Raw genomic sequence first — 27,456 nt, 5'->3', positions numbered from 1 at the left:
ACAGGACAACTGGCAAAGGAGGGGTAAGCCTGTTTGGGCTGCTGAACTGTGGAAAGACATTGCTGCCCGAATAAAGAATATAGTTATAAAGGTGCGCCATGTAGATGCTCATGTGCCCAAGAATCGGGCTACTGAAGAACAACAAAACGCCTATCAGGTAGATCGAGCTGCCAAAATTGGGGTGGCTCAAATAGACTTGGACTGGCAACACAAAAGTGAATTATTTCTAGCTCGGTGGGCCCATGAGACCTCAGGCCATCAAGGAAGAGATGCAACATATATGTGGGCTAGAGACCGAGGGGTGGACTTAACTATGGACGCTATTGCTCAGGTTATTCATGACTGTGAACCATGTGCCATAATTAAACAAGCCAAGAGGATGAAGCCTCTCTGGGAGGAAGGGCGATGGCAAAAGTATAAATATGGGGAGGCCTGTCAGGTTGATTATATCACCTTGCCAAGATCTCGCAATGGTAAGCGTTATGTGCTTACCATGGTGGAAGGAACCACTGGGTGGCTTGTAACATATGCAGTATCCCACGCCACTGCCCGAAACACCATAGTAGGTCTCGAGGAACAAGTCTTATGGCAACATGGCACTCCAGTAAAAATCGAGTCGGTTAATCGAACTCATTTCAAAAATTCTCTTCTAAATTCCTGGGCGAAAGATCATGGCATTGAGTGGATTTATCATATCCGCTATTGTGTGCCAGCTTCTGGTAAAATCAAGTGATACAATGGGTTGTTTAAAAGTATGCGGAAAGCAATGGGTGGCGGAAGTATTGGGAGAAGCATCTGGCAGAAGCCTCCTGGTTGATCAACACTCGGGGATCTATCAATCATGATGGTCCTACCCAATCCAGCTCCCTACATACTGTAGAAGGAGATAAGGTCCTCGTAGTACATGTGAAGAACATGTTGGAAGAAGTGGTTTGGGTCCTTTCAGCTTCTGGAAAGGACTAACTTCTCCATGGAACTTTTTTCGCCCAGGGACCTGGGTCCACTTGGTGTGTGATGAAGAAAAATGGGGATGTTCAATGCATACCACATGGGAATTTGATGCTGGGGGAGTGCAATCAGTAATTCCATCTTTATACATATGTGTGTGTGTGTGTGATGCATGTTAATTATTGATTGTTTGTATATGTGTATATATTAGGCATGATGTAGTGATGTAGAATAAGGGGTGGAATGTCATGTTTTTAGCATTTTTGTTTTCAGAATTCCACATCATACCATCATGTAGGGCACTGGGAGTTAAAGAGTTAATGCTCCATGTCTGTCAATCTTCGATATTTCTGGTTATATCTGTCTCAGAAGAGAAAAAGAAGTACGTACCCAAGAGGACTTTGTGTTCAGAGGGTAATATAAAACTTCTCGTGATTCACGAGACTGCTCTCTTTTTTTGCTGCTCGTCTTGGCAGTGCATGCTCCCCATTTCGCCTTCAGCTTTATAGTAATGCCTTCTGTTTTGGACATTCTCTCTCTCATTTTATTTCATTTATCAGCCTCAGTTCCAATTATATTGTATTATATTGTGTTATCTTGCATTCCGATATCATATTTAGTAAGTTAACTTTCCTCCTCAGATTGTTGCCACTGTTCTGTTTTTAGGCCCATCTGCCATCTCCCTGCCCTTCCCCCTTTTCCCCTTTCCCCCTTTTCTGGGGCATGGGTCTGTGGGTCCCCCTGCCCCATTAGTCACAGAACTGGGCTGCACCAGCCTGTGAACTGTTGACATCACTCCCACCCCCCCCTTTTTTGGGCTGGTGGGCCTGTGGGCCCTCTGTCCCCTTGTCACGTAGACAGATAGATCTAGAGATAAGTCAGGGCCTGAACACTGAGACCCCATGAATCAGAATGGGCGCAAGGAGTGACTGATGTGGTAACAAGGAAAAACAGTCATTGCAGAATTAATAGCTGCCTGCAAATTACCATGTTCTGCCTTAAAGCCCCATCCTTTTTTTTCCTAGAAAAGGAGAAACTGAAGATTCTGTTAAGTCACTCAATTTTCCTAGAAACCAGTGCTAGTGGACCTGTCAGTGGTGGGGCAGGTACCTCTGGCCCTAAAGACCCTCCCTCCTCTACCCTCTCACATGGGATGCACATGGGAAAGAACACTGAATCAATACCTGATGGATAGTTTAAACATGTTAATCATTTATGCCGGTCCAGCTACGACCAAGCTGCTATCTGTTGGCATTTCAGAAATCACAGATGACAGTGTAATGTGTCTGGAGCCAAGGACTATCCTATTCTGAACTTAAGTGTCCTCAAGTACTATTGGCATTCATAATAACTGTGTTGCTTCTTTTAATTTTAACAATCATGTGCAAACCCAAATTATAACAACATGAATCTGTACAGTTTAGAGTGTGGGCTTATTATCTTCAAATCTATAACACTGGCAATTGAATTGGCAGAACATCCATCAGCCCTCATGAACACCTGGGTATGACTGACCCAGCCATTGGCTAATTTGTCTGTCTTTCGTTTGTCTGGTGGATGTTCAGTAGTTGACATATTAACAACATGTTTTCAGAGACTGCCTACACCATTCTTCCTCTTACAAAATTATACTATATTAAGGAATTATAACATTAAGGACACAACTCTAAATTGGTATAATGTGGGAGCTATATATCTAAACAATTGACTTCAGAAACTTATGCCTTTTGAGTAGCAAATGTCTCATGAGGAGAAAGGTCTTTTGATTTCGTTAATTGTGCTGAACAAAAAGTGAATATGGAAAACAGACAATAGGCTTGTAATTATACAATGAATATAACCTACACTGAGACACATCTAATCCTTCCCTTGGGATAGTTTTTGATTTGTGCAATCACTGTCTACACTTAAATACTGGCAAATTCAACAGATGGCCCATGTACGATTGGCAGAATTACTTTGTGCACTCCCTTACCCAGCTACAAGGAGAAGGCTTCCAAGATGTATTTTAGATAGTACCTGTGATCCACACATCAATTTATTTTCTCATGAGGAGGCATTAGGATTGTCATTAAGTCTGATAGGGGTCCCAGGATTGGCGATACATAACTATAAGCAGTTGGAACATGTGACAGGCACTTTAGTACAAGGATTACATTGGACCTCAGAAGTTATTACATTTCTTAATAAGGAAATGAGGGAAATTCAATGAGGCATTTTGCAATATCGACTGGTAACAGATTATTTGTTTTTATGACAATCACAGGTGTCAAGATTTTACAGGGATGTGCTGTTTTAATATTGCTGATGAATCACTGAGGTGGGCGTCAGCCTCTTCTCCCATGTAACAAGCAATAGGACCAGAGGGAATGGCTTCAAGTTGTGCCAGGGGAGATTCATGTCGAACATTAGGAAATACTTCTTCTCTGAGAGAGTGGTCAGGTGCTGGAATGAGCTGCCCAGGGACATTGTGGAGTCACCATCCCTGGAGGTATTCGAGAAACGTTTAGATGCTTTGCTGAGGGACATGGTTTAGTGGGAAATATTGGTGATAGGTGGATGGTTGGACTGGATGATCTTGTAGGTCTTTTCCAATGTCGGTAAATCTATGATTCCATGATTCTATTATTCTATTATTCTATTCTATTATTCTATTATTCTAAGTATTAGAGTGCCAATAATTTGGGGATAATAGTATGCCAATATTTCTGGGATAATTGTAGTATAAAGATTCTTATTAAAACTGATGATTGTGTACAGAACTCTGCGTATTGTTTTACCTTAATCTCACTGGAGCTATTTGTGAATCTGGTTACCCCTTCGCTCCCCTTATGGGAGGGAAGTGACACTTGGACAATAATTACAGAATCACAGAATTGTAAGGATTCGAAGGGACCTCTAGAGATCATTGAGTCCAGCCCCCCTGCAAAGTGGGTTCCCTATAGCAGGCTACACAGATAGACATCCAGGCAGGTCTTGAATATCTCCAGAGAAGGAGAATCCACAACCCCCCTGGGCAGCTGGTTCCAGTGCTCCATCACCCTCACTGTGAAGAAGTTCCTTTGCATATTGATGTAGAACTTCCTATATTCCAGTTTATGGCTGTTTCTTCTTGTCCTGTCCCCACAGACAGCTGAAAAGAGGTTGGCCATGTCCCTTTGACTCCCACACTTAAGATATTTATAAACATTTATCAGATCCCCTCTCAGTCATCTTTTCCCAAGGCTGAACAGACCCGGGTTGCTCAGCCTTTCCTCATAGGGGAGATGCTCCAGGCCCTTTATCATCTTTGTGGCCCTCCACTGGACTCTCTCCAGGAGATCCCTGTCTTTTTTGTACTGGGGAGCCCAGAACTGGATGCAGCACTCCAGGTGAGGCCTGACCAGGGCAGAGTAGAGGGGGAGGATCACCTTCCTTGACCTGCTGGCCACGCTCCTTTTAATGCACCCCAGGATCCCATTGGCCTTCTTGTCCACCAGGGCACACTGCCGGCTCATGGTCACCCTGTCATCCACCAGGACCCCCAGGTCCTTCTCCACAGAGTTCCTCTCCAGCAGATCATGTCTCAACCTGTACTGATACTTGTGGTTATTCCTTCCCAGGTACACTTGCTTTTGTTAATACGAACTCCAAAGATCCAGATGACGTGAGGTGTACGCAACCTATGTGGCAGTGAGTTGTATGGAATGCACCATCATCATATGCCAGCACTCTGAGAAGAATGAACAGGAAAGATGATGAAAGACCACTGGTGGATAAAGTGGCTACCCACCTGTACAAACAAGTATCTCAGCTGTTAAAAGGAAACATTCCTCTGCTCAAGAGAGAGGGTATAGTGGGTTCACACCACGTGCCATCCTGCAGTTTTACCCACGTGACCATGGAGAGGATATGAGGAAGTGGGATGGAAATTCCACTTCAGAACTACAGGCATGGGAGCGTGAATTGCAAAAGAAAACAATCATAAGAGAAGGTCCTTCCAGGAAAATGGTGGCTCCAGTTTCCACTGAGCAGTTCTCCAGGCAGAGAAAATGGTCCAATTTTATGACTGAAGCTGACAATGAGCCTTCTGGATCTCATACATGAAAGATGAGTAACAAATACAACAACCAGAACTAAAGGGGCCCTGCTTTCAGCTAGGTGGAGGAAACAGACAGTTGGGTTTATTGGAACTATGTGGATTCGATGGCCTGGCACATTAGAACTACAGGAATATAAGTGGACATGGGTGCACAGTGTATGCTAATGCCATCAAGTTATAAGGGGTAGAACCTATGTGTATTTCTGGACTGACAGGGGGATCCAAAAAGCTAACTATATTGGAGGCCAAAGTGAGCATAACAGGAAATAAGTGGCAAAAGTACGTTATTGTAACTGGCCCAGAGGCTCCATGCATCCTTGGTATAGATTACCCAGGGAATAGGATACTCGAAGGACCCGAAAGTGTATGAGAACCAAGGAGTAATCAGCAAGACTCGTTCACCCTTCAGTAGTCCCAAAAGGCCAGTGTAAATGTCCACTGAAAAGTGAAGGCTAACAGTGGACTATCAAGGCCTGAAGTCTTAAAGGCACAGGAACAGGCTGTCCCCCTGAGCCGCAAAATGAGCCAACGGGGAAGAAGACCGGTGTGGATTGTTCAGTCTGGAGAAGAGGAGGCTCAGGGGAGACCTTATTGATCTCTATAACTACCTGAAGGGAGGTTGTAGTGAGCTGGGGGTCGGCTTCTTCTCTCGTGTAACTGGTGCTAGGAGTGGAGGGAATGGCTTCAAGCTGCACCAGGGAAGGTTCAGGCTGGATTTTAGGAAATACTACTTCTCTGAAAGGGTGGTCAGGCACTGGAATGGGCTGCCCAGAGAGGTGGTGGAGTCACCGACCCTGGAGGTGTTCAAGGAACATTTGGATGTTGTGTTGAGGGACATCGTTTAGTGAGAACCATTGGTGATGGGTGGATGGTTGGACTGGGTGATCCTGTGGGTCTTTTCCAACCTTGGTGATTCTTATGATTTTGTGATTCTGTCAATGAAACAACACTACCCCTGGGTGCTGCTGTGCTGGACATACTAGAACTTCAATAAGAACTGAAATCAAAGGCAGCCAAGTGGTACTCCACAACTGATATCACCAGTGCATTTTTCTCAATCACTTTTGCAGAGTGCAGGCCACAGTTTGCTTTCACTTGACGAGTGTCCAGTACACCCTGGAATTGATTGCCACAGGAATGAATACACAGCCCTAACATATGTCACAGACTGATCCAGACTGCACTGGAACAGAGGGAAGCTCCTGAACACCTGCAATACCCTTAGTATATCATTGTGTCAGGCAACACAGCAGAAAAAGGTTTTAAGAAGAGGAATAATTCTAATTCTTACGAAAGCTGATTTTGTCATAAAACAAAGTAAGGTCAAGGGACTTGCACAGGAGATCCAGGAATTAGGAATAAAATGGCAAGATGGACGCTGTCCATCCCCATGGATGTGATCAATAAAATAACTGCTATTTCCCCACCAACTAAGAAAAAGGAAACACAAGATTGCTTAGGTGCTGTGGATTTCTGGAGAATGCACATTCCAGATTACAGTCTGATTGTAAACCCTCTCTATCAAGTGACCCGAAAGAAGAATTATTTCACATGGGGCCCTGAGCAACAGCAAACCTTTGAACAAATTAAACAGGAGATAGTTCATGCAGTAGCTCTTGCAGTAGTCTGGGCAGGACAAGATGTAAAACACGTGCTCTACACTGCAGCTGAGGAGAATGGCTCCAGGGGAGACTCGAGGTCAACCCCTAGGGATAGGAGTCAAAAATACAGAGGATCTGAGGCCCTCTCTACTCCCAACTGAAAAAGAGATATTGGCTGCATGTGAAAGGGTTTGTGCTGCTTCAGAAGTGGTTGGTACTGAAGCACTGCTCCTCATGGCACCCCGACTGCCTGTTCTGGGTAGATGTTCAAAGGGAGGGTCCCCTCCACACATCATGCAACTGATGCTAAGAGTGTCGCACTGATCACTCACTGGGCTCAAATAGGAATCCCAATTATTCGGAAATCTTAGAAATGATTATGGTCTGGCTCAAAGGCAAAGATTTTGGAATACCGCCAGAAGAGGGGTTTACACATGCTGAAGAGGCTCCACTGTATAATAAACTGCCAGAAAATAAGAAGAAATATGCCCAGTTCACTGATGGGTCTTGTCACATTGTGGGAAAGCACTGGAGGTGGAAAGCTGCTGTATGAAGTGCTACAAGATGAGCTGCAGAAGCTACTGAAGGAAAACATGAACTGAGCCAATTTGCAGAAGTGAAGGCTATCCATTTGTCTTTAGACATTGCTGAACAAGAGAAGTAGCCAGTGCTCTACCATGGGGCTCTCTCTCTCTCTTGCTGCTTGGCAGTGCATGGGTGTGCTCCCCAACCATTTTGCCTTCAATTCAGAGTAAGGCCTTTGGTTTCAGACACTCTGTCTCTCATTTTATTTGATTTACTAGACTCAGTTCCAATTATATATTGTATTATATTGTGTTACCTTGCATTCCAATATCATATTTAGTAAATTAACTTTCCTCAGATCGTTGCTGCTGTTGTGCTTTTAGGCCCATCTCCCATCTCCCTACCCTTCCCCCTTTCCCCTTTCCCAGGATGTGGGTCCCCTGGCCCATTAGTAACAGAACTGGGCTGAACCGGCCCGTAAACCAGCAACACCCTCCCCCTCCCCTTTTCAGGCTGGTGTGCCTGTGGGCCTGCTGTGCCCCCATCACGGACACAGATAGATCTAGATAACACAGTGACAGTTTTGGCAGAGGATAAACTGAATTCTGAACTGAATCTGAACCTTTTAACGTTAGTGAGGAAAAAAAAAAGGATTTCTTAAAGACAGAGAGTTTCAGAGCACTGTAGCTAGCTTTGACCATCATAGATGAGATTGTAGGCTGGGCAGTCTGCAAGAATCTGGACACTGTACTGAGGTTTTTTGTTTTTTGTTTTTTTTCCTTCTGCTTTTAGCAACTGCCAGTCATGAATCTGTTCTTTATTTTAGGAGGACGGTATAAAGGATTAAAGGCCATTATGGTTTTTGGAACTGTCACAGAGTTATATAGATAAATCCAGATAAATCTATGCCCGTGTCAGGGGGGCTGTAGGTCCGTGGGCCCCCTGGCTCCCCAGAATGGGAAGGGAAAAGGGAAAGGGGTAGGGGAACGGGATCTGGGCTCAGAGAGGGAAAACAACAGAGCAGCAGCAACGATCTAAGGAGGAAAACTTATTTTACTATGATATCGAAATGCAAGATAACACAATATAATACAATCTAATTGAAAGTAAGGGTAATAAATCAAATGAGAGAGAGAGAGTCTCCAAAACTGAAAGGCCCACTCGAATGAAGGCGCACGGCTTGGAAGCACACCCACCCCTCTGCCTGGCTGCCAGAGAGAGAGAGGCAAAAAGAGCCAGATCCCGTGACTACCGTGACATATCTTCCTTCTCTGACCGTGAGGTCCTCTGGGATATGTAGTTCTTCTTCTCTTTTGAGAAGCAAGTATCTGGAAGGTTGTCAATCGATGGAACTGGAGTATAAACTCTTTAAGTACCCGTGCTGTCCATGATGTTATGATGTGAAATACCAAAAGCAAAATTACAAAACCATGACATTCCACCCCTTATTCTACATATAACATCATGCTTAATATATATATATACATATATACAAACAAACAATAATTACAATGCATTACACACACATCTATATACATATATATACATAGAACTACTAACTGCACCCCCCCAACATCAAATTCCCTTGTGGTACACATTGAACATCCCCATCTTTCTGCATCACCCACCAAGTGGACCCAGGTCCCTGGGCAAAAACAGTTCCACGGAGAGGTTTGCCCATTCCAGAGACTGGAAAGACCCAAACTGCTTTTCCCAACATGCTCTTTACATGTACCACAGGGACCAAGTATTTATAAAAGAATTTTTGAAATGAGTCCCATTATCTGATTCAATTCTTTCTGGGGTGCAATTGAAGGGCAAAATCAGGTCCCCGCACTATAGAAAGAAGGGCTTCATAGCAAGAAAAGAGAAAGCAGCTTCACAAGGTAGACATAAGGGGCAAATAGAGATAGTTTATGTAGAGAGTATTAGAAAACAAGGGATTCCAAGCACTTTCACAGGCGCTAGGTCCGGAATAACAAGGAGAATGAAGGCCATAAAGATAAGGAACGGAGAACAGCTCAAAAACATTTGGCAGGGAGGTGATTAGATGTCTGAAGTGCAAGCTGAAACTGGTTCGGAGGATGCCCCCCCTTCAGGGTCAGAAGCTTGCAGTGAGGAAGACTACGAGCCTTCATCATCATGACCTACCACGCACGCACAAGGGGGGAGGGACTGTATGCTAATGGGCTCTCGGGAATGTAGTGAATATGTATCCGAATTCCTGTCAACTATTGATTATGTATTAGTTTGACCAATATCTATAGCACAATTTCTCCTGACAGTGTACAAGTTAGGTGGAACAATCCCCCTTGCACCAGGGTGTACACGCGTCACCAATAAACACATACCTGCTCTATAACCTTACTGGCTATAGAGTCTGATTTACGCACGTCACCATGTCGCCCCAGGACTTGCTTCTCCAGACCCAATATGGTGTTTTGGGCAGTAGCATGGGGTACTGCATATGTTTCAAGCCACCCAGTGGTTGCCTCCACCATGGTAAGAACATAACGCTTGCCATTGCGAGATCTTGGCAAGGTGATATAATCAACCTGCCACGCCTCCCCATATTTATACTTTTGCCATCGCCCTTCCTCCCAGAGAGGTTTCATCCTCTTGGCTTGTTTAATTATGGCACATGCATCACAGTCATGAATAACCTGAGCAATAGCGTCCATAGTTAAGTCCACCCCTCGGTCTCTAGCCCACATATATGTTGCATCTCTTCCTTGATGGCCTGAGGTCTCATGGGCCCACCAAGCTAGAAATAATCCCCCCTTGTTCTGCCAGTCCAAGTCCCTTTGAGCCACCTCAATTCTGGCAGCTTGATCTACCTGATGGTTATTTTTCTGTTCTTCAGTAGCCCGACTCTTGGACACATGAGCATCTACATGGCGTACCTTTACAACCATATTCCTTATTCAGGCAGCAATGCCTTTCCACAGTACAGCAGCCCAAATATGTCTGCCCCTCCAGTGCCGGTTATTTTGCTCCCACTGCTGTTACCACCCCCATAAGGCATTCGCCACTATCCATGAATCAGTATAAAGATAAAGCATTGGCCACCTCTCCCGTTCAGCAACATCTAAGGCCAGTTGGACAGCCTTTACCACTGCAAATTGGCTTGATTCTCCTTTTCCTTCAGTGGCAACTTGTCGTGTGGGGCTCCACACAGCAGTTTTCCATCTGCGATGCTTCCCCACAATACGACACGATCCGTCGGTGAACAGGGCATATTTCTTTTCATTTTCTGTCAATTCTTTCTATGCTGGGGCATCTTTACCGCACTATACTTCTGCTGGTGATGTTCCAAACTTTTTACCTTCCGGCCAGTCCATGATAACCTCTAAGATTCCTGGACGACTGAGGTTCCCCATCCGAGCTCTTTGCCTAATCAGTGCAATCCACTTGCTCCAAGAGGCATCAGCAGCATGATGGGTGGAGGGAAACTTTCCCTTGAACATCCAGTTCAGCACTGGCAGACAAGGTGCCAGAAGGAGCTGCATATCAGTACCGACTACTTTGGAAGCAGTCCAAACCCCCTCATATGCGGCTAAGATCTCCTTCACAGTTGGAGTGCAGCACTGTTCAGACCTCCTGTATGCTCGACTCCAGAATCCCAGGGGTCGGCCTCGAGTCTCTCCTGAGGCATTTTGCCACAAACTCCAAGTGGGACCTTTCTCTCCAGCAGCAGTATAGAGGATATTCTTTACATCCGGTCCCGTCCGTACTGGCCCCAGGGCCACGGAACGGACTATTTCCTGTTCAATCTGCTCAAAAGCCTGCTGCTGTTCAGGACCGCACGTAAAATCATTCTTCTTCCATGCCACCTGATACAGGGGGCTTACAGTGAGGCTGTAGTTTGGAACATGCATTCTCCAAAAGCCCACTACACCCAGAAAAGATTGTGTCTCTTTCTTATTAGTGGGTGGAGACATGGCAGTGATTTGGTCAGTCACATCTGCTGGGATGTGACAATGCCCGTTTTGGCACTTTCTACCTAGGAACTGAATCTCCTGGGCAGGTCCTTTCACTTTGCTTCGCTTAATAGAAAAACCAGCTTGCAGAAGGATCTGGGTTATTTGCTCTCCTTTCTCAAAAACTTCCTTGGCTATATCGCCCCACACAACAATATCATCACTGTATTGCAGGTGCTCAGGAGCACTGCCATGTTCTAGTACAGCTTGAATCAACATATGGCAAATGGTTGGGCTGTGTTTCCACCCCTGGGGCGGACGGTTCCAAGTATACTGAACGCCCCTCCAGGTGTAGGCAAATTGTGGCCTGCATTCTGTGGACAGAGGAATGGAAAAGAAGGCATTAGCAATGTGAGTGGTGGCACACCACTTGGCTGCTTTTGACTCCAGTTCATATTGGAGTTCTAGCATGTCCGGCACAGCAGCACTCAGCGGGGGTGTGACTTCATTCAGGCCACGGTAGTCTACCGTCAGCCTCCATTCTCCACTGGCTTTATGCACTGGCCATATGGGGCTATTAAAAGGTGAGTGGGATCTGCTGATCACTCCCTGACTCTCTAGCTGGCGAATCAACTTATGAATGGGGAGCAAGGAATCCCTGTTGGTGCGTTACTGCTGTCTGTGCATCGTTTTCATGGCAATCGGTACCTGCTGCTCTTTTACTCGTAGCAGCCCCACAACAGAGAGATCTTCTGACAGGCCAGGCACAACAGACAGCTGCTTAATGTTGTCTGTATCTACAGCAGCTATTCCAAAGGCCCATCGATACCCCTTAGGATCCTTGAAATGTCCCCTTCTGAGGTAATCGATACCCAGTATGCATGGAGCCCCTGGGCCAGTCACAGTAGGGTGTTTTTGCCAGTCTTTACCAGTGAGGCTTATTTTGGCCTCCAACACAGTCTGTTCTTGAGAACCCCCAGTCACTCCAGAAATATGGACTGATTCTGTCCCTTCATGATTCGAGGGCATTAGAGTGCACTGTGCACCGGTATCCACCACTGCCTTATATTTCTGTGGTTCTGATGTGCCAGGCCACCGAATCCACACAATCCAATAACCTATATTACCCCTTTCCCCCCACGACTGAGGGCAGTGTCCCTCTATTCATTACCTGTGGTAACTGGAGCATCTACACCACTGATTGATCTGTTCTGCAATTCTCTCACCCGTGCTCGTAGTACAGGAGTAGCTTGGTCATGCTACTTCCTCATGTCTTCTCCATGGTCTTGGAGGTCATGCCACAAGGCAGTACACAGTGCAGTCTTACTATTGTTCCTCGCTTGAGCAGGAATGCATTTGCCTTTAATAGCTGAGATTTTTGATGATACAGGTGAGGAGGAGGGTCCATCACCTTTAATTAATTGGATTTTCATTAGTTTGATCAGTTCTTTCATTAGGCCCCTTTGCTTATCCTGATCTTCATCAAACATTTCTGATACTACTACGGGTTTGTCACCATTAATCAATAGAGACACCTGCTCTTGCACTTCACCCAGTCTGTCTGCTACTTGTGAGGCGGCTGAAATGGAAGCGTGTGTTGGGGATAGATGTTGTTTATAGTTTTCAAGTGTAAGAATTAGTTCCAAAGCTAGCGGTCTTCTGTGTTGGTCCTCGTATCTGTCAAATGTTGCTGCTAGTGTAGCGGCGTATCTTTCTGAAGACTTCTTCCACATAGCATGAATGGAGAAGAATACATTCAGAGAGACTGATGACATGCACACGATTACGAGCACTAGGTCGGCATTCGAAAAACATGTAACAAACTGAGAAGAAAGCCTGGAAACCGGTTTGAACATCGTGGTGTTTGTAAAATTAGCTATTCCATCTGGGATGTAAGTGTCAAAATTCAAATTATACCACGTTGCATATAAGTACCAGGCAGGTTTCTCCATCAGTGCCCTTATTTGGTTATATATGAACACAATTCCACAACAAGAAATCATGACGTTAATCATAGGCCAATAATTTCCCAAGATCATAACTGTTTTTATTCCCTTATACAGCGCTTCTACAATAAAGAGCAGATTCATAGCTAGTAGCTGCTAAAAGGGAGGGGAAAAAACAAAAAAAAACCCACTCAGTACAGTGTCCAGAGTTTGGCAGACTGCCCAGACTATAATCTAATCTATGAAGGTCACACTAGCAATGCCTTACTGTCTCTCAGTCTCTGGCTTAAAGAAATCCTTTTTTTTCTCTGCTAACGTTAAAAGCTTCAGATTGCCCTCATTCTCCACCAAAAGCTGTCACGGAGTTATCTAGATCAATCTAGATAAATCTGTGCCCGTGACAGGGGCAGTAGCCCCATGGGCCCCCTGGCTCCCCAGAATGGGAAGGGAAAAGGGAAAGGGGTAGGGGAACAGGAGCTGGGCTCAGAGAGGGAAAAAGAACAGAGCAGCAGCAACGATCTAAGGAGGAAAACTTATTTTACTATGATATCGGAATGCAAGATAACACAATATAATACAATCTAATTGAAAGTAAGGGTAATAAATCAAATAAGAGAGAGAAAGTTTCCGAAACAAGAAAGGCCTACTTGATGAAGGTGCATGACTTGCACCATTAACTGTTTAAGTACCCGTGCTGTACATGATGTTATGATGTGGAATTCCAAAAGCAAAATTACAAAACCATGACACCACCGTAAACAAATACCAGGCTTGCGACCATCTGAGGAACCTGAACATCCATAAGTTTATGTGTCCTGATGACATGCATCCCAAATTTCTGAGGAAATTGGCTGATGCAATTGTCAAGCCACTCTCAATAATATTTGAAAAATTGTGGCAGTCAGGTGAAGTCCCTGGTGACTGGAAAAAAGGCAACATCACACCCATTTTTAAGAAAGGAAGACCCAGGTAACTATTGACCTGTCAGCCTCACCTCTGTGCCAAGGAAGATCATGGAGCAGATGCTCCTGGAAGCTATGCTAAAGTACATGGAAGACAGGGAAGTGATATGAAACAGCTAGCATGGCTTCACCAGGGGCAAGTCCTGCCTGACCAACATAGTGGCGTTCAATGATGGTCTAACTGCATCAGTGGACAAAGGAAGAGCCACTGCTGCCGTCTATCCAGATTTCAGTAAGGCTTTTGATATGATCCCCTATAACATCCTTATCTACAAATTGGAAAGATATGGATTTGGGGGGTGAACTGTTTGATAAACGGGAACTGGTTGCAGGATTGTACTCAGAGTAGTGATCAGTAGCTCAATGTCTGAAATAAGATCAGTGACAAGTGTGTGGTGTGGTCTACACATCCGAGGGACAGGATGCCATCCAGAGAGACCTAGACAGGCTCGAGCAGAGGTTCTTCCAGCAGAACCTCATGAGGTTCAACAAAGCCAAGTGTAAGGTCTTGCACCTGGGTCACGGCAACCCCCACTACCAATGGAGGATTAAAGGATTCAGCATAGCCCTGCTGAAATGGACCTGGGGGTACTGGTGGATGGCAAGCTGGACGTGAGTCAGCAATGTGCCCTCGCAGAAAGCCAACTGTATCCTGGGCTGCATCAAAAGAAGCGTGGCCAGCAGATCGAGGGAAGTGATCCTGCCTCTCTATACTCTGTGCTGGTGAGACCTCACCTGGAGTATTGTGTCCAGATGTGGAGTACTCAGTACAGGAGAGACCTGGATCTGTTGGAGCACGTCCAGAGGAGGGCCACAAAAATTATCCAAGCGATGAAACACCTCCCTACAAGGACAGGCTGAGAGCTGGGGCTGTTCAGCCTGGAGAAGAGAAGGCTCTGGGGGGACTTGATAGTGGCCTTTCAGTATCTAAAAGGGGGCTGTAAGAAAGAATGGGACAGACTCTTTAGAAGGGTCTGTTGTGATAGGACAAGGGGAAATGGTTTCAAACTGAAAGAGGAGAGATTTAGGTTGGATATAAGGAAATTTTTTTACAGTAAGAGTGGTGACACACTGGAACAGGTTGCTCAGTGATGTGGTAGATACTCCATCCTTGGAGACATTCAAGGCCAGGCTGGAGGGGGCTCTGAGCAGCCTGATGTAGCTGTAGGTGTCCCTGTTCAGTGCACAGGAGTTGGACTAGATGACCCTTAAGAGTTCCTTGCAACTCAAACAATTCTATGAAGAAAAATGTTACTTCAATTAAATTTTCTAGGTTCAGATTAACACATATTCAGCTATATTTCTGGATTGCCCTTTATAGAACTTACAGGGTAGGAACAGTAGTATATACTCTGAGATTTTCAGATGTTTTTTTTTTTAGAGCAAATCTGATTTTTTTTTGATAGATGTTTCTTTCTCAAATGCCTCCACCAGACTTCCTAATATATGTTACAGATTAATCTTTGCAGAGGGTGTATCTAGATCTGCCTGAACTGATATAGAAGCAACTACCCAGGCACCACTGCTCCCAGTTCCTGTTAAATTTGTGTTCATCTGCAAGTAGCTTTGTATCAGCAAGTGACTTTTATTCTGTGTTTAATTAGAGAATGGGAGAAAGTCTGGAGAAATCCACAGAGGTCCTCTAAGAGGAGAGACTAAACAAGAAAGAAATAGCAAAGTTTAAAAGAAATAATGAAAACTGTTAGGCTGTCCTCATACCAGTAAAAGACCTTTTTTCACTATGCATATGACAACAAATCAATGCTAATATGAGATTAAAAGGTAAACTGACCCCCTCCCCTCCATTCCTAATCCTGCAGTTACTTTCCTATTTCCACTCAAAATCTCAAGGACATAGTTTGATCTTGCAACCAATTTATATCTAAGTGAAAGTTTTGTACCTATGAAAAGCCAGATGCAAGCTGACAAACCTGGTTAATAATCCATCATGTTGACTGTTCTCTTCTCAGTCTTACTTATCTGCCAGCTTCCTCTTCTACAAAGGTACAAAAATTAAGAGGGAGGAAAAGCCTCAACTAAGCAGGATCCAAATCTACATTCAGATTCCTGAATCAGCATCTTTGACTTGAAATGCAATCTGAATCAAACCATTATGAAGCAGAGACTTCAGGGTATCAGTATAAATACCGACAGTTGTCTTCTTGTACAGTTGTAGCAGTGTCACAAATTAAAATCAGGCACGAGAAATCTCAATTGTAAGAGGTGCCTTCGTGCCCTAAAAAGATGCAAAACACTTTTGTAATGCTACCACTATTAAATGAAAATTAGCATAGCAAATACAGGAGATTATTTCCAATAACTCAGCTTTTCTGAAGTTAGTGAATAGATCACACATTCCCGTGCTTCTTCCTGGATTGAAGCTCAGTCAGGAAGCAAGAAATTATATCACCTCACTTACATCCACCAAGGATCTCAAAAGGATTTGTCATTTCACAACCTGTATCATCAGTGTAAGTCACTTCACTAGTTCCTCTAGTGACTTCCTTCACAAGGAAGGTGGCCAAAACCAGTCATCAAATACCACATATAACGTAATTTTAAGCAAATGAACAGTTACCCAATTCACCTTTTCTGAAAGGAAAGTACTGCACATTTATTCCATATCCCTAGTCAGTTCATAAGCAAGTCAACAAAAATGCTGTGTTATCAGAGGTTCTCAAAACCCTGGATCTTTCTTATATAACAATAAATAGTATTCAAGAGAGCTGACTTATTTTGCCTATGATGGAAATACATGAAAAACAGAACTAGTACAGCCACCATGACAGAAAAAATATATATATATAAGTTTTGGATAAAGCAATCCTGAAATCAAAATGCCTTGATGTAACACTGAAGAACATCTTATTCAACTACAGATTTGGGACTTCGCTTTGATAAAAGCTGTTTCTGGTGTTTTTGTGCTGGGTCTCCTCTTACTTTCATAAACAATATTTTGTAAGTACATTTTTCCTCTTACTTACCTGTGCCTCCAAGCAGTGTCTAATATAATTCTGCTTCAAACAATAGTTTAGTGAGGTTAAACAGTTCAAAGCAAGAGTAGTCTACAAGACAGTTTTGTATGGTAAATTGAACATCTGCAGCACAAGGGATATGACAGAGTGAATGGTGATTTTACATTCATTGAATTATGTTATTAGAACCAGGGGTAATTTCTTTGGATTACCTTTTCTTAAAAGGAATTTAATTAAAGATCAAAACAACAGAATTATAGTATGAATCCCAGAAGAATGCTTCCTTACTATATAATAAGAGGAACTTACTTTTTCCTTAGAAGAATCCTGTAATTTTTTTGTTTTACCATAATAAACAAAAACAAACAAAAAAATCAGACTATGGTTTTATGGGAGTTTGAGAAGAGCAGGAGGCTATAGATCATTTTTTTAACCCAGTTTTCTTTGGTAATAGCACACTTTCTTATGTTGTCTGTATTTTCTACTTCAGTTTTTGGTATTTTGTTAGGAAATATTAAGTCAATAAAGACATACTGCAATCTCATCTACTAGGAAGACAATAACATATAAGACAAACAGTTTTGTGAATATTTTTTAAACTACCCTACTCAAACTTATTGTGAAATTTTGTAATTTTTTTTTTTTTTTTTTTTTTTTTGCTATTTGGGCTGTGACAAACATTAAATATCTCTCTAAAATACTTTAAATGCTAATTATTAAAGGGATATTTGAACAATGAGGAAATAGATGACAAAGATCAGCATGCCTGTGATTAGTATAATTACAACATATTTAATGCATGAAAAAGACCAGTAACACCAACTTGCTTTTATGCTTTGCCATTAAAACAAAATTACACAATTAAAGCATTAAAAGATTAATTTATAAAGAACAGAGTAACAAAAATATGCAGTTGGTAAATGGTTTTTTTGAGCAATGTGGCTATACTAAGAAGAATACTCACATTTTTCATAGCAGGAAAATACAAGTCTGAAGCAAATCAGGCCAAGTATTAACAGCACTGGAGACATCAAGCTCCGTGCTTATGAATTTTTCTCTTTCCCAAAAAGTACTATTTTATAAACAACTTGAAGTTTCAATAACAGAATTCTCTTTTGTAAACATCATAGAATCACAGAATTATTCAGATTGGAAGGGACCTCAGGAGTTCATACTCCTAAATGCCACAAAAAAAAAAAAGTTCAAAACTAAGGAAAGAATGAGACAGAAGGAAGAACAAACATCAAACTTACCATGGACTTGACTGATTTCTGAATTCTGAGAAAGAATTTCATCTGCTAATTTTTGAGCAGTTGGTAAAACTTCTGTGTGGTGCACTGTGATCAAATACTGTACAAATTTTTGTAGTTGGTCTCTGTTCATTTGAAACAGTGTCTCTGAAATGGGAAGATGCAGTTTGACCTGATCTGGCTTGCGGATTCGGTATAAAGAGAGAGCAACAACGTGGGCACAGTAAAATATATCTTTGTTTCCACAGCTACAAGTCACTGAGGTAATCTTGCAACGATCAAAGCTGATAGCTACATTGAAAACAGTTTCCGGCTCCGATTGCATTGCAGGCTCTGTCACTGTGCCACTCAAGTGGAAACCTGGGCAGGAAAAGAAAGAGAGCTTACATTATTAAGAAAAATACTATAATCTCATTATCAATTATCATTTGCTAAAAAAAGACAAAGAAAACTCATTATTTCTGAGAAATGATGCATCTTGAACAACTTAGCCTTTATTACAAATATGACAAATCCTTTCATATGTATGTACTCTTCTCATCTCCAACAAAATCTAAGTCAAAAGTGCATTTACAAGCCCTCTTTGCCATTCCATCACAACATTCATAAAAGCTTGATAGTAAGAAAAACATTTATTTGGTAACTGATAGCTGCAGAAGCAGAGTTGCATTCAGTTAAGACCAATGTGAAACTCCCAGTAGTTCAGCAAGTTGGCAGCAATTTTCCAAACCCAATGCCAGGGACAGGGACATTGCATCTAGCAGCAAATGTAACTGTTCTCTCCATAAGCAAAAAGGAAGTAATGCACTACAGTGGCATGAACCCCAGCCCTAATCTCTACCCTGCCACAAATTCATTTACTCAAGTCACTTAACCTCTTTGCTTTTACCTTTCTCAACACTAAGCTGAAGCTCACCTTCATACAAGTGATCCAGTAAGAAAACTATGGTTGCAAAGTTCTTTGGAGATGGAACACGCTGCAATTACCAATATACAGGAAATCACATTTATAGTATTGAAGGAGATGTGCAAGCACCACTTCAGAAGTCTGCATTATGAGCCTGTTTTCCACTCAGCATGATAAAGCACAAAGCAAAAGAGAAGGGTTTTTGTATAATGTAAAAACATACAGTATGTAACAAGAAAGATGTTCACTTCAGTACAGACGGCACTGCTTGACAAAGAACCCTGCTGAACCAAGGTCTCAAACACTGTCCTCTGAAGATCATACCCAAGCCTACATCTATTTTCCCAACATGAAGATCCAGGTCTTGCTCTCAGTACTTTCTCATTGAATAGCAAAATTTGGGTGGTTTCTTTTTGTATTTTATGTAAGCATGACATTTCTCTTGACTCAAGCATTAAGTGAGAGGCATAGATACACAGTAATACAACCTAATTTCATATGCCAAATCACTATTAAACTTGAACAGACAGTGCATATAAAATCTGGAATAAATACTACAAGTGAGGTGTTATACACTACTTATAACAGAAATAACATAAAACCACATCATCTAAACTCCAAATTGATTTAGTATTCTGAAACAGAAAGTGTGTTGTATGAAGCAGTATCGCAAGAAAATTAGGTGTTGTAGTTTCAACCCAGCAAGCAGCTAAACACCACATAACCTTTGCCTACTCCCCCCATCAGTGGGAAGAGGGAGAGAACTGAAAAAAAAAACAAAAGTAGAACTTGTAGGTCGAGATAAAACAGATTTACTAAGATGGGAAGAGAAAAGTAACAGTTATGATAATTATATATATATATATATGTGTGTGTGTGTGTAAATACAAAACAAGGGGTGCACAGAGCAATTGCTTACCACCCAATGACTGATGCCCAGCCAGTTCCCAAGCAGTGGCAGATTCCCCGGCCAACTCCCAGCAGTTTTATAGTTTTTTCACATAATATTATACAGTATGGAATATCCCTTTGGCCAGTTTAGGTCAGGTGTTCTGGTTCTGTCCTCTCCCAGCTTCTCATGCATCCTTGCTGAAAGGGCAGTATGAGAAGCTGAAAAACTGAAATGTCCTTGGCTCTGTGCAGCACTGCTCAGCAACAACTATAAACACTGATGTGTTATTGACATTGTTTTTCTCCTAAAGACAAAACATACCATCATACCAGATACTGTGAAGAATATGGACTTCTGTCCCAGCTGAAATCAGAGGATTAGATGGGAAAAAGAAATATATATATATTGCCGTAGCCCAAATTTCCATCTATTTTAAAAAAGCACTTAAAGTTACAGGAAACAAAGAAGAAAATCTCTCATCTGGGAAGCATTCCTAAGGACTCAGATACTGATGGAGGTATTAGTAGATGTCAGGATGAGGCCTTCACCCTCTGGAAGCAAATGCTATTAGCTGTAAAAGAAAAATACCGTTAAAAGATCTGATGTCGGAGTTAAAGAAATGGACTACTATGGAAAGAAGTAATCCATTATTTCAGAGAACTAGACATAACAGAAATGTTATATGATCCCATGGTCGTTCCTGATAACCCACACATAGAGCATAATCTTGAGAGAGTCAGCTGTACACCAAATATGTGGCGTAAATTCATAAGAACAGCACCAAAAAAGCATGCCAGTACAATAGCAGGAATGTATGAGAGAGCAGAAAAGAACCCTTTTACTTGAACTGATTATTCCACTACATAACTCTGAAGAATTAGTCCCTAAACAAGCTTATATTTCAGCCATTTCAAAAGTAACTGAAAGAATAGATAAAATGGATAGTAAACAGGAAGATATAATGGAGGAATTGTCCATCTTGCCTCACTGTGATGAACCTGCGGTGGTATCAGAGACATCTGATAAGGATCAGGATTATCAAAACAGCCTACTGGAGGGGCTGATCAAATTGGTTTCCTACCAACCTGCATCATCTAATATCTCAGCTATTAAAAGACGTCCTCCTGCTTGAGCAAATGACAATAGTAAGACTATGTTGTGTATTGCCTTGTGGCGTTACCTACGTGAGTGTGGAGAAAAGATGAAGAAGTGGCATAAAAAAAAAATTCCTGCACTACAAGCACAAGTAAGAAAATTACAGAATAGATCAACCAACAGTATGAACTCCTCCACAAAGGTGACTACTCCAGTTGCTGAGGGTCATGACAAAAGCCATAAGGAACCTGATCATGACTCATGGGAGGAGAAGGATAGAAGTAACAAATAGAGGGGCCCTGCCTCCAGCCAGGGGTGGGAAAAGGACAATAGATTGTATTGGACTGTATGGATTCAATGGCCTGGCAAATCAGAACCACAGAAATATGAGGCACTGAAAAACACTGGTGCACATGGCACTCTAATGCCCTTGAGTCATGAAGGGACAGAATCAATTTATATTTCTGAGACGACTGGGGGTTCAAGAGTTGACTGTGTTGGAGGATGAAATAAGCCTCACTGGTAAAGACTGGCAAAAGCATCCTATTGTGACTGGTCCAGGGGCTCCATGCATACTTGGTATTACCTCAGAAGGGGGCATTTCAAGGATCACAAGGGATACAGATGGACCTTTGGAATAGCTGCTTTAGACAAAGATAACATTAAGCAGCTGTCTGTTTTGCTTGGCCTGTCAGAAGATCCATCTGTTGTGGGGTTGCTATGAGTAGAAGAGCAACAGGTACTGACTGCTACAAAAACAGCACACAGACAGTAGCACCGCACCAACAGGGATTCTTTGCTCCCCATTCATAAGTTGATTCGTCAACTAGAGAGTCAGGGAGTGATCAGCAAAACTCACTCACCTTTTAACAGCCCCTCACTTTTTAAAAGCCAGTGGAGAGTGGAGGCTAACAGTAGATGACCATGGCCTAAATGAAGTCACACCCCCACAGAGTGCTGCTGTACTGGACATGCTAGAACTCTAGTGTGAACTGGAGTCAAAAGGAGCCATGTGGTATGCCACCAGTGATATTGCTAATGCCTTCTTTTCCATTCCTCTGGCCACAGAATATAGGCCACAGTTTGCTTTCACAGGGAGGGCCATTCAGTATACCTGGAACCATTTGTCCAAGGGGTGGAAACACAGCCCAACCATTTGCCACGGGTAGATCCAAATTGCACTGGAACTAGGTGGTACTCCTGAGCACCTGCAGTACATTGATGATATTGTGCGGGGCAATACAGCAGAGGACGTTTTCAAGAAAGGAGAAAGAATAATCCAGAACCTTCTGCAAGCTGGTTTTGCTATTAAGCAAAGTTAAAGGACCTGCACAGGAAATTCAGTTCTTAGGTATAAAGTGGCAAGATGGACATCATCACATTCTAATGGATATGATCAACAAAATTACTGCTGTCTCCACAAACTAGTAAAAAAGAAACAATCTTCTTAGCCACCTGTAGAGGAATTCCAAGGTCATAGCATGAACCAGTGGGTGGGCTATGTGAGAGTGCGGGTGCCTGGAGTGGGGGGGTGGTCTGGAGCCACCCCTTCTGTCTCCGCAATACTTTCTGTGCAATCTGAGTCTGCACAGGTCCCCCCTTTGCCCCCACCCTTCTCTCCAGTGGTGCGATGGTACGAACGGGGGAGGGTCACATTCCTCAGCTCGTCCCCTTCTCCAAACTGATACCGGGAGGGATGAGTCAATTCCTTTTTGATATCTTTTCCTATAGTGCCTATTTCTCAAATAAAGGCTCTGTCATTGCCTTCGCTTGTTCCACATTTTGGCAAGCCAGGCAGCCAAATATCTTTAAAGATACCCAATTATAAGCCTCTTAAAATAATTACCATGGCATTTCTGAACAATTTCATGGGATGGTTTGGATGGGGAAAGGCTAGCCTCATAAGTGAAGCTTTGCCAGGGCACATAACGGGATTCCTAGGATCCCCATATCACAGGATTGCTTGTATCGTTGAAAAATGGCGCCCCCCACGGGACGGAGGAAATGTTCAGGAGTCCCCAGCCCACCTGGCTGAGTATTTCAATAGTCTAAACAAAAACGTACTCACTACTCGAGAATGACAGTTAGCTGCCTCCACGGTGGCATGGCCACTGCTGATGGCCTTGAACCATCTAAATATAATTGAAGCAGCTCTCACTGATGAAAATCAACTATCGTGTGACCGTGTGCAAGAACTGGAAAGACAGGTCACAATTTTGAGAGGGAAAAAAACTAATCATATCATTCCTGTGTAAAAAAATCCAGAATATCTCTCTAGAAATTACTGGGGACCTGTACAAGAGAATCCACATGAACTGGACTCTGTAAATGAAAGCACTAAAAAGTCGGATCTTGAGGCTCCACTAGAGCTAGATCCATTTGAGATCCGACCAGTTGTAACTCAGAAAATAAAAAAAACGCAGGACAGGCCAGTGGGGCTGCCCCCTGACCAGCGGCCCCCTGCCCAGAGCACGCTACATGCAACAGCTCGCCCATACACGGCAGTTGAATTAATGGATTTAGTACAACGGTTTAGACAAAAACCAAGAGAGACTGTGCCAGAGTGGTTTGCTCCGATTATATGACATGGGGGCAGAAAGCGTTGTGGTGAATGGACCAGAAATTTCAAAACTGGCATCCATTACTACTCACCCGGCCCTCAGGCAGAGACTATATGCAGCTGTCCAACTTAACGAAGAAAATCATTCATTGACTACATGATTAATGGCCGCATGCCGTGCTACGTGGACAAATAAGAGTGACATATCATTAAATACCGGCCTATGGTCCTCTATGGAGGACTTACAAAACTACATTTGAGAATTAGGCATGAAGGAGGCAATCTATGAGCAGGATTTTGAGAGCTCAGACATGATGAAATTTTCAGCAGGAATGAGGGACCTCATCCTGCAGCAAGCTCCACCACATCAGTATGGTACTTTGGTATCCGTACTGAATCCCCTAGTGGCCTCAGAGGCCATAATACAACAGGCTGTCCAATTGGTGGCAGATCTGGGGAAGACAGGGCCACGTGCAACGTCTGAATGGTGGTGGAAAAGTCAGACATCTATCCACCACCACGAGCTAGGAAACCTGCCTCTAATGTAATTCAATCTGGACCCATCAGGGTCTCAAGAAAACAAATGTTCAACGACCTGATTAGGGCAGGAGTTCAGTTTCAAAATATCGATGGACAGCCTAATCAGGTCTTATTACAACTATGGAAACAGTTACCAAACTGTCAGAGATTCTGAAGCTCCCCTAAAAGGGAAGGAGTTAGATTCATAGATCGGATTCCACAAAACAAGTGGAATCTAGAAGATTTCATAGTCCCATCGAAAAAACGTAAACCTTCTCAGGTGGCCCGGGCAGCCACAGTCAAGCCATCAGAGGAAAAAGACTTAGGGATTGCAGAGCTGATGGCATGACAGGGGAGCCCAAATTCCCCAAGACTAGGGTCTCTAGAGGAGACCGGAGACCCTACGTTGAACTAACGATTCATTGGTCCCGAAAGAATGTGCAGCGGGTTATAACACTAGTAGATACTGGGGCAGAAACATCAATTATATATGGTGACCAAAACCAATTTTCAGGCTCTAAGGCAATGGTAGGTGGGTTCGGGGGGCAGATGATCCCCGTAACACAAACATGGTTGAAACTGGGGGTTGGGCGTCTACCACCCCGGGAGTACAAGGTGTCCATCGCCCCAGTTCCAGAGCACATACTGAGAATAGACATCCTGTCGGGTTTGACTCTCCAGACCACTGTGGGAGAGTTCAGATTAAGGCAAAGATGTATCAGTATCCGGGCAGTGCAGGCAATCATAAGGGGTCATGCAAAAACGGAACCTATTTGTTTGCCACAACCACGCCGGATCACTAATACAAAGCAGTATAGACTCCCGGGTGGGCAAGAAGAAATTACCAAGACTGTGCAGGAGCTGGAGAGAGTAGGGATCATTAGACCTGCACACAGCCCATAGAACTCCCCCATGTGGCCAGTCAGGAAGTCAGATGGTACGTGGGGAATGACAGTAGACTACAGAGAACAAAATAAAGTCACGCCACTGATCCATGTGGCCGTACCTAACATCGCCTCCCTCATGGATACATTAAGTAGAGAAATAGAAACATACCACTGTGTTCTGGATCTAGCATATGCATTTTTCAGCATTCCAATTGCTAAGGAGTCCCAAGACCAGTTTGCATTCACGTGGGAGGGCAGGCAGTGGACTTTTCAAGTGCTACCTCAGGGGTACGTGCATTCACCTACTTTTTGTCATAATTTGGTGGCACGTGACTTGGCAAATTGGAACAAACCATCTACTGTCAAAATGTACCACTACGTCGATGATTTGACGCTAACGTCTGACTCAATCGAGACATTAGAGAAGACAGTACCATCATTAAATGCTTATTTACAGGAAAAAGGATGGGCTATAAACCCACAAAAAGTACAAGGACCAGGGCTATCAGTTAAATTCCTGGGTGTTGTCTGGTCAGGTAAGACTAAGGTGCTATCCTGTGCAATCATAGATACGATCCAAGCGTTCCCGGTTCCCACAAAACCGAAGCAGTTGCAGGAGTTTTTGGGTATATTAGGATACTGGCGATCCTTTATTCCCCACTTAGCACAACTGCTAAAACCCTTATATCGATTAAGAAAAAAAGGCCAAGTAAGGAATTGGGGAAGAACGGAACAAGAAGCCTTCCAGCAAGCAAAAATAGCTGTTAAACAGGCCCAGGTGCTGGGTATGTTTGATCCAACCCTTCCAGCCGAACTAGATGTGCATGTAACCCAAGAAGGGTTTAGCTGGGGGCTGTGGCAGCGCCAGAGTTCCGTTCGAACCCCCATTGGGTTCTGGTTTGGCATGGAGCAGAAGAGAGATACAGCATGGTTGAAAAACAGTTATTGGCTACCTATTCTGCATTGCAGACAGTAGAACCAATAACTCAGACTGCAGAGGTTATTGTTAAAACAACTGTACTGATTCAGGGGTGGGTAAAAGACCTGACCCACATTCCTAAGACCGGGGTGGCCCAATCACAAACAGTGGCACACTGGGTCGCCTATCTTAGTCAAAGAAGCCACCTGTCATCATCTCCACTGAAGGAAGAACTGCAAAAGATACTTGGGCTGTAACATATCACAGTGAGACACCTGAGGAAATAGTGGTTACTTGTCCAGAAAAGAGTCCCGTACAGGAGGGGAACTACCCTATTCCGGAAGATGCCTGGTACTCAAGAGCCTGGCAACAGTGCACTAAACATCTGCACAGATAGCTGGGCAGTCTACCGAGGGCTCACACTCTGGATACCACAGTGGGCCACTCAGGATTCGACAATCCATGCCCGACCTATCTGGGGCAAAGATATGTGGGTTGATATATGGAACGTGGTTAGGCACAGAACCGTACGAGCATACCATGTCTCTGGACATCAACTATAGACATAAACTACATCAATTATAGACGCACTTAGGAATAGAAATAGAGTTAGGATTTGCGTTCGCGTTGTAACGGGTCAGCTTTCTATGGCATGGGGAGGGGGAGATGTTGTAATAGGCGTGATCGGGGTCTCGGGATGTAACGTGTCAGGCTCCTCCCCATGTGTTAGGTACGTGCCACGTGTACCATCCAGAGGGCGTACACGAAGGGTTAAAAGATATATAAGTGCTTGTTAGAACTTAATAAACGCCATTTTACCGCTCATCATATTGGTGTCACCTCGGTATTTGGCCAAGCCGCAGGCTCCCCTAAGCAACGAACATCACGGTTGCCTGCGAAAGGCAACAAGTGGTGACCCCCGACGTGATGCTTAGGGGAAGGAGTCGGCTGTCTGCTTGACGGGGCAGGAGCCCACCGCGGAGCGTTAGCACTTGCTGGGCGGTGGAAGCCGGGGGACAAGCCCGGGGACAGAGGGAATCTGCAGTCACCCCTCTGTCGGTGGAGGTCGCGGACGAGCGACAGATATACCCTCCGGAATCACGCCGGAGAAGAGCCTGGGATCCTGGTCTCAATCGGGAGGAGGATCGGGGGCGTCATGGAAGCCGTCATAAAGGTGATCGTTCATGCGTGTAAGATTTATAACGGGAAGCATGCTCCTTCTCAGAAGGAGATAGCTGCGGTCCTCTCGTTGCTTGAGAGGGAGGGGCTGTTAACATCGCCCCATGAGATTTATGACCACAGTAATTGGGATTCAATTACCGCTGCCTTATCTCAACGAGCAATGGTCACTCAAAAAGCAGCGGAATTTAAAACTTGGGGTTTGATTCTGGGAGGATTGAAGGCTGTGCGCGAGGAGAAACTTGCAGGCGAACGAGCCAGGGAGCTATTGGGGTTAGAGGTGGCGGGGC

The 27,456-nt window shown here is 43.7% G+C and overlaps 1 protein-coding gene across 2 annotated transcripts in view; it reads right to left on the bottom strand.

Moving 5' to 3' along the window:
• LOC100859602 (zinc finger SWIM domain-containing protein 6-like) overlaps positions 1-27,456 on the bottom strand; it is a 452,492-nt gene that overhangs the window by 230,015 nt on the left and 195,021 nt on the right. For both annotated transcript variants that reach the window (XM_025144610.3, XM_025144611.3), the window contains one exon: positions 18,212-18,568. In XM_025144610.3, coding sequence (XP_025000378.1) covers positions 18,212-18,568 — 357 coding nt within the window. The remainder of the gene's footprint in view (positions 1-18,211; positions 18,569-27,456) is intronic.

The sequence above is a fragment of the Gallus gallus genome, chromosome W (assembly GCF_016699485.2).
Source record: "Gallus gallus isolate bGalGal1 chromosome W, bGalGal1.mat.broiler.GRCg7b, whole genome shotgun sequence".
In the NCBI taxonomy this organism is placed as follows: Eukaryota; Metazoa; Chordata; class Aves; order Galliformes; family Phasianidae; genus Gallus; species Gallus gallus.
Note: the sequence above shows the minus strand (reverse complement) of the source record. Positions and strands in the feature narration are given on the sequence as shown.